The 10,605-nt window shown below is 44.9% G+C and overlaps 1 protein-coding gene across 1 annotated transcript; it reads right to left on the bottom strand.

Annotated features, from left to right (window-relative positions):
- Nucleotides 1-3,919: 3,919 nt before the first annotated feature.
- SRSF6 (serine and arginine rich splicing factor 6) lies at nucleotides 3,920-7,621 on the bottom strand. Its single transcript, XM_070381764.1, has 6 exons — nucleotides 7,368-7,621; nucleotides 6,992-7,140; nucleotides 5,575-5,699; nucleotides 5,221-5,429; nucleotides 4,864-4,947; nucleotides 3,920-4,760 (listed from the first exon to the last, which is right to left on the bottom strand). Exons 1-6 carry the CDS (start codon nucleotides 7,472-7,474, stop codon nucleotides 4,397-4,399), a joined length of 1,038 nt encoding a protein of 345 aa, XP_070237865.1. The 5' UTR covers nucleotides 7,475-7,621; the 3' UTR covers nucleotides 3,920-4,396.
- Between the last annotated feature and the right edge of the window lie 2,984 nt (nucleotides 7,622-10,605).

The following is a 10,605-nucleotide window of genomic DNA, read 5'->3' as shown; positions in this document are numbered from 1 at the left end:
AACTTTGTCAAAACAACTGTAAAAGCAGCCTGCTCATTCAGGCTTCTTCTGTGCTTTTTCACTAAGAGGAACTGAATATCTGAAATAGGCTTAAAAAAACCCCAACACTTTAGGGCTGTTAGGAACTGAAGCAGGATTTAAATCCTGCCTGTTAACAAATTCCCTTACAAATACAATAATTTCCACAGTAATGATCTCAAAATAGTAATCCTGACTTCCTTCAAGGGGTCAAGGATGGAATTTACTGTTTATTACCTGTTTGTATTCACCTTCTGATTTCTGAACCCTTTCTTTCTATTCACTTTAAGTTAATCACTCTACTAATTACTACACTGGGGCCCATGTGTGAAGTTGTTTTAAAACAGGCAAATCTAAGCAAGCTACTTAGGATCTAGAAGACTAACTACAAAACACAACTGCACCTACTCACCCTTTCAATTAATGGAAGCATACATGGCTTTAGGGACACAAAGTTCAAGATGTGGTTGCTGCTTCAAAAAGCTCAAAATTTAGAGAATCCCCAGGCAGTTCAGTGGTTAGGACTCCATACTTTTAGTGCCAAGGGTTTGGGTTTTATCCCTGGCTGGGGAACTGAGATCCTCAAGCTGTACAGCTTTACCAAAAAAGAAAAACTGTAGTGTAAACTGGTAATTACTAAGTGCTAAAATGTTTTTTAAGAGCTCTAAAATACATATTTTATGGACTGTTGGTTATATAAACCAAAAAATTACTTCCTTAAAAAAGTTGGTATTGAAAAAAATCCATTCCATGGTAGTGCACCATTTAGAGTGGCAGATCTCTGTACTACTCTTCAGTGAGCTGCAGAACACACTCATGGTATGAATTGCTTATTGATGCACATAGGCATTACCAATGGATTAGCCTGGGTAAATACAGTGTGTTAGAAGCAGATACCTTAGTGCATGCATGCTAAGTGGCTTCTGTTGTGTCTGACTTTGTGATCCTACAGTCTGTAGCCCGCCAGGCTCCTCTGTTCAAGGGATTCTCCGGGCAAAAATACTGGAGTGGATAGCCATGCCCTACTCCAGGGGATCTTCCTGACCCAGGGATCAAACCCTTGTCTCTCATGTCTCCTGCATTGACAGGCAGGCTCTTTATCACTTGCGCCACTTGGAAGGCTACCTTAGAAGTGGACGCTGAGAGAGAGATACTTTACGGAACATTCCATTTTCGCAAGACTAAAATTGCATATAACCACAAAAACTGAACTGAGAAAACATTTTCTGAAAGCAAGATAAATAAAAGTGAAATTAGGTTGAGGATTTGGGAAAAGATGATCGAGTTTCCTAGTTTATCTGGGTAATGATCACAGAAAATGTTCAAACTGCTACAAGATAAATGGAGTTAAATTTTGTGTGAAATCTAAAGACTTAGTTGAATACAAAAGACTTTATTGTATAACAGCAATCATTATGGTGCTAATCAAAGTATTTTTCATGTATTAAACTTTCATCTTCACAACCCACGAGGGGTTATCCCTACCACCGTGGATGACACCGAAGCATGAAGGTTAACAGCTTGCCCCAGATATGATGATGATGATCAAAGTCGCTCAGTCGTGTCCAACTCTTTGTGACCTCATGGACTATGCAATCCATGGACTTCTCCAGGCCTGAATACTGGAGTGGGTAGCCCTTCCCTTCTCCAGGGGATCTTCCCAACCCAGGGATCGAACCCAGGTCTCCTGCATTGCAGGCGGATTCTCTTTACCAGCTGAACCGTAAGGGAAGCCCATGATAAACCATCTATTAATATTATGTTGGTCCTAACCTCTTGTTTCTGAGAAGCGGAGAAGTCCTTTTCTCATATTCAAGTGAGGAAATAAACAAACCTGATAATGGCAACTCCGATTCAAAAAAACCAAATATCAGATACTTGCCAAATATTTGATACTAAGTGGGAATACACAATAAACTCAAATCAAACCTTTCCCTCAGTGAACATTTTATTGAGGCAATAAAGCACAAAATAGGTTAACAAAGTGGGAGAAAGAAGATACCGAGAGAAAAGATGGTAACAACACAGGATGGAACGTCAAGTCACAGGGCAGGAAAGACTCGAGCTGGCCGTAAAGGCACTAAGGCATGTTAACACACTATCAGGTAAAAGAAAGGGGGATCCAGATTATCACACTTCTATTCTGCTCTCTACCAGTTTAACACTCCCATCTAGCCACAGATAAAGATGTGGCAAGTTGCAGACTCAGATTCTACTTAAGTTAGCAAGGAACTAAACATTTTATTGGTCAACTCTAAGTGGGCCAGTGTTTATATATAAACAGTGGTCTGGCATGTCCAATGATGGGGGTCCCCAGGAATAGGAACTAGAGTTTTAATAAACTGGTCTTTGCTATTAAATTCTTATGGGTGTAGGCATTTACCTATACAATTACCCACCTGCGGGGGTGGCAGCTAACAAGGGTAGACAAACCTGCCTATTACCATGTGATGTCATAACGTAAGAAAGCCCAGTTGAAGGATGCTGCATACTTTTAGAAAGTCAAATTGTATATTGTAGTCTTCCCCCTCCTTTACTTTAAAAGGCTGTGGTTTTAAAAGCTTTTGTTCTTTCCCTGAAAACAAGAGAACTTTGGTCAAAGCCAATTGTTAAAAGTAACTTGTCTTTAAATAGATTTTGAAAGGCAGTGCAGACTTGCCTCTTTATGCAACAGTCACAACTTTTGTTTTTTCAAACAGGCAAAACAATGAACTATAATTACAGATACCAGTTTTTTCTCTCAAAATCCAAGGTCTATATGGGAAAACAAAAACAAACCGTATTTCTTATGAATATCTTAAAAAACCTCAAAAGCATTGAAGAAAATAAGGTCGTCAAAGAAGCATCAACCTTTTGGGGCACTATGTTCCTAAGATTAGACTCTTTAAGATTTCGTAACAGGAAGCCCAGAAATTTCTCAAAATGGCGGTATCCATCACACCCTACCCTAACACTACCCAGCCCTTGACATCTTATACACTGACAGCTCCCAAAAAGATATTAAAGCTGAGCCAAACAACCTACAGCCTGTTTTCAGACTAAGACTAATGAATGGTTTTTAAAATGAAATTACCTTAACGAACCTAACAGAGAGATATAAGGTAATTCATTTCTCAAACTGCAATTTCAACTAACTAGGCTTACAGACGTAAGGACTAATTGTAACCCAGGAACTCCTACAAATTTGCTGATTATAATTTGGTTTCCACAGAATTTATTACACTTTATGATGAAGTACTATGGTTTAACCCATTTAAGTTTTTTCCAAGCCAACCACATGAAGTTCATAAGGATGATCTAACCAATTATCACAGAACCCCGCTAACTACAAAAGGATGACTGTTAGGTAGAATTTTGCTTTAAATGGTAACTGATTTACCAAATGATCTGTTAAGTGCCTGTTAATATTAAGGATTTTCCAGTAGAAAACACAGTTATTTGCTTTTCCATTTTGAATAACATACTAAATTTCTGATCAAAGAAAGGTTACTTCTATTTTTACATAACAAACAGTAAAGATCAAGGAACCTTACTCTTACAAAACACTAATTACAACTATCACTTTCAGAAAGTGGGATTACCAGGCTAGATGAGATCCCAAGTATTAGAACAACTTTTTTGAGTTCAACCAATTTAAGTTTAAAAAACATTTTAAAAAGCTATTAACTTAGGCAAAACTGTTTAACAGGTCCACTACAAAATCTTTTATTTTTAACTTAAACCTGTTTAAGGGGCCAAAATGACTTTGGCAAATTTGATTAACAGCACAAATTAACGTATCCAAACTTATTGCATCTGAGACTTGCCTTGTTTTACACTTAAGTAGAATTTACACTGTTTCCACAGATAGATTATCAGTATCTCAAGGAATTTAAGAGTGACCTATTCAAGTAAGGCAATCATCTTGGTAGCAAACTTTTATTGAAATCTTACATAACTCAAGCTTTATAAAAAGCCAACATAATTGAAAATTGGGTTCTCCCTCTAAAGCCTTAAGTATTCAAAGCCTGAAAAGTTTAATTTAAAATTAAGCAAACAAATATAACAATAACAAAACCCCTCCAGCAGATCCTGCTGAAATACTTAAAAAAAAAAAAAAATCTAAATGAGCTTAATCTTTACAAAAGTTATTTTAGCTCAAAAGCTATAAAATCAAAGTTATCTTAATTCTACAAACAAGGGAGAGGATCTTTGACTTCATGCCATTTCTTTAGAACCTCATCTTTTTCACCAAATTTGGCTACAAATCCAATTTCTGTGTGCCCATTTTGGGAGGTTTCTTCTTGCAGAAGAGGTCAAGTAGAAACATGAAAGAGTAACTGACTAAGCAAGTAGGAAAGTGTTCCGTAATAGTGTGCAAAGAGTGGAGAGTTCTGGGTTAATCTCTGGAACTCGATCTGGATCGTGACCTTGACTTTGAACGAGATCTAGAATGGGATCTTGAAGCTCTTTTTGGTGGAGGGGACACGGAACGGGCCTTTGAGGGTGGAGCAGGTAGGGGCGAATCGGAACGGGACTGGCTCCTCGATCTAGATTTGGACTTTATATCACCTTTTCCATTTTCTTTGGGGGAACGAGATCGAGAACGAGACCTGCTTCGAGATTTCTCATACTCATCCTTCGATCTGCTCCGAGAGCGCGAACGGGAGCCCCGATCAGACTTGGGTTTAGATTTGCTTTTTGATCTAGATTTCCTGCCTTTGGAACGAGACCGTGATCGACCTTTGCTCCGAGACCTGGATCTAGACAAGAAAAGCCAGATTTTTTTTCAGTACCTTGGCAGAACACACAAGCACTCTATAGACAAAGTAAGTTATTCAGAAAAACACTCAAGAACCCACTTACCGGGAGCGACTTTTTGAGATACTTCGAGATCTACTGCGGCTGCTCCTACGACTTCTACTTCGTGACCTTCTTCTAGATCGTGACCTATAATAAGAAATGTGGTAATGAATTTTCATCTCAAGACACCTCAACACAAATGAACAATTTATACAGACAAGCCAACAGTAAAACTCCTTAATTGCTCACTACAAATTAAATCTAGTATCAAAATATTTTAAAAAGAACCCAACAATGCCAATAACAAAAGAAACTAAAAATTGACCTAATTTCAATTCAGCAGTAATTGAAATACTGCTGCTTGAATTTTCTTTTGTTTGTGGCAAATACTGTCTCCCCCTATACCCTTCAATACATTACCTAGATCTGCTTCCAGAATAAGACCGCCTATGGCTTGTTCGTGGCTTATCTTCAATGAGTCTAATATTTCTCCCATTGATTTCTGTACCATCCAGTTTATCCAAAGCACGCTTCATGTCAGAGTAGGAGCGAAACTCAATGACACCTTCATTTGTGCGTTCTTTGTGAGCATCTGCATAGGTTACTTCACCTGCTTGTCTCATGAAATCCTAGAAGAGCAATATGACTGGTCATTCCCAGAAATCTAAACAAAAAAGATTTGCTGTATTTGATTCTCAGATATAAAAGAATACAAAAACTTACCTTTTAAACGTTAAGTCAAATCTTTTTTATCCCAAATTATATAGCACTTACCTTTAAATCCTGCCAACTGCAACGACTAGAAAGATTTTCTACAATAAGTCTGAATTCTGTGCGTACAGGTGGTCCATATTTGTCTCTGCCAGAGGTTCTCCGACTGCTGTATCCACCTCCACCACCTTTATCATGTGAAGAGAACAATTAGATGCTTTGCAATGATAGGCATGCATAATGTTTTTGAAAGTTAGTACAAACATAACAACTTTTATTTACTGGAGTAGGACTTTGCTATTATACTGCTAAACCTTCGATACAGTTATGATTTGCCATAAATTAAATTAAGGGCAAGTCAAAACAGACTAAAACCAACTAAACTTCTCCTACATTCTGTTAGAGAGTGACTGCTCCTTTATTCAATTTACCTCGCTAAGTTTTATTTTACAGAACATTGTAAAATATAAAACTTAACTGATTACATGCATTTCTACATTTTACAAAAATGTTTACTAGTTACACTAAGTACTTACATCACAGTGTGAGGTTTTTGGTGGTGGTTTGGCCACAAAACACGCAAGGTAACAGTCACCTAGTTCAGATTAACCAGTTTTGTCTAACCCTTGGAATCCTCACCATCACCCTGCGTCTAATGGCAAAAGGCTGCTGTCGTCATGGCTTCCGGTAAGGTCAGCCAAAGGGTCATAGGGCAAGGGTCACACAATGTATGGAAAAGCCAAGGCCAATCAGGAAAGGCAGTCATCTTAGCCTCAGTGGACACAGCCTCAGCCCCATTGGTCACTTTCAAATTGAAACATCAAGGACTTGTTAAAAAGTTTGAATTCAACATGCAACAATTTCAACATCAAACATTTAACATAACCAACCCCCTCCCACCTCCTCCCAATAACATGCCCCAACTAGTGCATATACAGCATAAAGCTCATTTAGATCTCCTTTGTGGTGTAAAACCACATTTATAAATATATTTTCTTTGGCCCCGTCAACTTTCGTAAAGCTAAAACCTACGCTTAAAACCCCACCTCATTCCCCGCCCCGCCCCCACCTCCACCCCAACCAGTCCCAAACTTCTACGCTAAGTCATTCACATTTCTAGCTAATGCACTGACAGGCAAGTTGAGGGGATACAACAAATACAGCCACCCCTCACTTCCTCCGTAGTTAGAGCCCACGACAGTGCTGACAGGGGCCCAACAAGTCACTCCCTCCCGACTTGGCAATCCCCGCCCCCAAACACCCAAACCCTGCCTAGGCAAAACCCACCACCCAGTCCCCGCGCTCCGGCGTCCCGTGTCTTCCCCGGGCAGGTGTGAAGGCAGCGAGCCCCGGGAGCACCCGAGTCAAACGGCCGCGGCCACCTCGCCTGCCCGGCTGGGAGGCTCCACCCCGCCCCGCCTAAGCCTGCGCCCACCCCCCGGGGTCCCAAGGACGCGGAGCGCGCGGGGGTGGAACTCACTGCGGCTTCCGTAGCTGTAGCCGTCGCGATCCCGGCGCGGGCCGCGGGCGTGCTCCACGATCACGCGCTCGCCACACAGCTCCTTGCCGTTCAGCTCGTAAACGGCGTCGTCGGCGTCGCGGGAGTCCTCGAACTCCACGAAGCCGTACCTGGGGGGCGGTGCGAGGGCCGGAGGCCGGCGGGCGTCGTTAGGCCGAGAGCGCGCACGCGCGCGCGACCCCCCGTCCCCGCGCGCTCCCGCGGCTCCGCGCCGCCGCCATCTTGGCGGCCCTGCCACGCGGCGCCGCGGCCTTGACCGTCTTCTCCCTCAGACGGGCCCTGCCGCCGCAGGCCCGGGGCGCTGCGAGCGGACGCGGGCTCCCGGGGTCCGACTCACCCATTTTTAAGATCTATTTCGAGAAGGCGGCCATAGCCACTGAAAAAGCGCTGGATGTCCTTCTCCCGGACGTTGTAGCTCAAGCGTCCTATGTAGACGCGCGGCATGTCCGCAGCGGGCAAGGGGCCCGAGGGCTGGCGGTCGAACGGCGGACCGCACGGCAGTAGCCGCGGTGCGGGTGCGGTGACGGCGAGAGCCCGGACACGCACCTCACACCACAGCGGCGGCCGAGTCCAGCCACACAATGGTGCGCGCGCGCCTGTGCTACGCTATAAGGGCGGGCGGTAGGGGGGCGGTGCCCTGCGTGTGACGTCAGCGCGCTGCACGTACTCTCCCGCTCTGGATCGCGGAGCGCGGCGCTCGAGGGTGACTTGCTGTTCCTCAGCCCGCCAAGTTTCGGGGAAGTGAGGCTTTACCCGCTCACCGAATTTTTTCCCACACATCTTTGTCAACGTCATATTCTGTCTCCAGCCAAGGACTTGTTTTCTAATTTGTGCTTTTAAACAAAAAACAAAAAACTTTCTCCAGGCTAGCTCTTCAGGACGGGCGCTCGGGAGGCCGTCCCGGAGAATCCCCTGTTCTCATTGGTTCTGGAGGTTGTCATATTAGGCCTCCGCGATCTCTGATTGGCCCGTCAAAACGAGGCTCGAATTTTCTTCGCGGATCGTTGGGCTCACGCTCAGCTGGTGTGGAAGGCGCCTAGTCAGTGGGTTAAGTGCCCTTTCCACAGTATCCGAAGTTTCTGCTCCGAGGTCGTGTGGACCCGGACCGGGGTTCACAGCCCTGCTGGCTTCTGTCCTTCGTGGCCCCACAGCGGCCATTGCGGTCTCACTTCACTGCCTCCCAGTATGTCCAACTGTCCTTCCAGGAGTCTTGGAGCACTGACTCCTGGAGTCACCTGTAGATTGAAGTATACATGACAATCCCACGATCGCTGTGCGTCCTAAGTTGCTTCAGTCGTGTCAGACTCTCTGCAACCCTATGGACTGTATGTAGCCTGCCAGGCTCCTCGGTCCATGGGATTCTCCAGGCAGGAATACTGGAGTGGTTTGCCATCCCCTCTTCCAGGGGATCTTCCCCACCCAGGGGTGCGTTGGCAGGCGGGTTCTCTACCACTAGCACCACCTGGGAAGCCCACTTGCTGTAGTACTGACAAAGGGAGCAGGGCCAAGACCTCTGGCCCAACAAAGTTGAGCAAGACCTGACAGCCCTCCCACAGAGGTACGCTCGTTTCCTTCCCTCAGTGGAGCGTCCGTTGTCCCAACGTGATCCCTCCCCGCCCCCACCCGTTGGTTTGAAGGGTATCTTATCTATGTGGCAGAAACGCTTATTTTGGAGTTTACCACTAGAAATACTATTTAAATCCCAGAGGAGTAAGTTTAAGTGGAAGATCAGAAGACCCTGGAGTTCTCTGAAACAAGTGCAGGAAAAGATGCTGGTAAGAAGTGACTAGAAAATTGGGAAGAAGGGTCGGAGGGCAAGGTGTAACACAAGCTGAGGGAAAAGGGCATCATGGGGTTAATACTGGCTGTTAAGGTATTTCCCTGTATTCCACCTGGGCAGCCTTGATCTTCTACTGCTGCTAAGTCACTTCAGTCGTGTCCGACTCTGTGTGACCCCATAGACTGCAGCCCACCAGGCTCCCCCGTCCCTGGGGTTCTCCAGACAAGAACACTGGAGTGGGTTGCCATTTCCTTCTCCAATGCATGAAAGTGAAAAGTGAAAGTAAAGTTGCTCAGTCATAGCGACCCCATGGACTGCAGCCTACCAGGCTCTCCCATCCATGGGATTTTCCAGGCAAGAGTGCTGGAGTGGGGTGCCATTGCCTTCTCCGTGATCTTCTACAGTTTCTGGTTTAAAGGCAATGATTTTTCCCTCCCCCTCCTCCCACGGGGGCATTTGGCAAAGTCTGAGAGTCTGTCGGTTGTCACGACTGGGGGAGGGGGAGTGTTAAGAACTGGCATCTGGTGGTAGAGGCTACACTGTGCTTAAAGTTCGATAAATAAAATATATAGGTGGATGGTAAAAATTTTGTGTGTTTGTGGAATATAGTAATTGGGGAAAGGAGAATTAATGGGATAACTTTTTTCACTGATTGAATTGTCAGTATTTTGAAGTTTGTTGAAATTCACTGTTGGCTGGGAATCCCCTGGAGGTCGAGTGGTTAGGACTCCACACTTTCACTGCCTTAGGGGCCAGGTTCAATCCCTGGTCCGGAAACTAATGTCCCATAAGCCGTCCAAAAGTTCATTTTTGGCAAGAGGTGACACCCCACTATGAACTAAGATGCATATGGGAAGTTGGGTGTCACCTCCTGTCTCCTTGCTGTTCATTTGTGCAGAGAAAGATGCAGCTGACATGTCCTCCTCTCCCTCACCTCTTTTTCTTGAGAGCCCAGGGGCTACTCTTTTTTTTTTTTTTGACCACTCCGGGACCTGCAGGATCTTAGTTCCCTAACCAGGTGATGATCTTGGTGAGGCAGCAGTGAGTGATGGCATGAAATGAGATCTTAATTCCCTGCCCAGGAATTGAACCTGGGTAGCTGCGACTTCATTTCACTTGTCGCTTTTCTGCATTGGACAAGGAAATGGCAACCCACTCCAGTGTTCTTGCCTGGAGAATCCCAGGGATGGGGGAACCTGGGGGGCTGCTGTCTATGGGGTTGCACAGAGTCGGACACAACTGAAGCGATTTAGCAGCAGCTGCAGCTGGGATGAAAACCAGAAATCCTAGCCACCAGACCAGTGAGGGCTAGGGGCTAGAAGCTATTTCCCCCCTGGATCTTTGCCGCGGTGAAAAATGCATTTATAAATGCAACTTTGTACCCGCAACTTTGTAAATGCGGGTACAAAGTTTATTATTAGAGACATAGCACAATGAGTGGGAGAGGACCTAGAAAAATGGTTTGTTTACTTTAGACAGAAGCAAGGCAGAGATGCACACCTGGAGAGAAAGGGTGTGGGTGTCCTCCCTAGTGAGGAGGAGTGCAGTAAAGAGGCAGTTAAGACATTTATATAGGGTAGTTCTTCCGGGCCTTTGTCTTCCTTCAGGCCAATTACCTGTTTCTTTTTCCACACCTGACCTACCCTGGGACCCTCATCAATCTCGGAAGTAAAGGCTTCTGGGAGGTTGGTCTGACATTATCTCCTGACTTTTGACCCACAAGGAGCCTTTCTGTGCTGTGTAGTGTCTCCCTTGTCCCCAAAGAAGGGGAGATGGGAGACCAGTTAATCCTTTT

The sequence above is a fragment of the Bos mutus genome, chromosome 13 (genome assembly GCF_027580195.1).
Source record: "Bos mutus isolate GX-2022 chromosome 13, NWIPB_WYAK_1.1, whole genome shotgun sequence".
In the NCBI taxonomy this organism is placed as follows: Eukaryota; Metazoa; Chordata; class Mammalia; order Artiodactyla; family Bovidae; genus Bos; species Bos mutus.
This window is presented reverse-complemented; position numbering and strand designations above follow the sequence as displayed.

Bases quoted from the DNA above. Each gene is read 5' to 3' on its own strand.
- SRSF6 (XM_070381764.1), bottom strand. From the start codon at position 7,474: ATGCCGCGCGTCTACATAGGACGCTTGAGCTACAACGTCCGGGAGAAG. The intron at 5,430-5,574 runs GTAAGTGCTATA...TTGCTCTTCTAG, and splicing joins GCAGTTGGCAGGATTTAAAG to GATTTCATGAGACAAGCAGG. The intron at 4,761-4,863 runs GTAAGTGGGTTC...TTTCTTGTCTAG, and splicing joins ATCTCAAAAAGTCGCTCCCG to ATCCAGGTCTCGGAGCAAAG.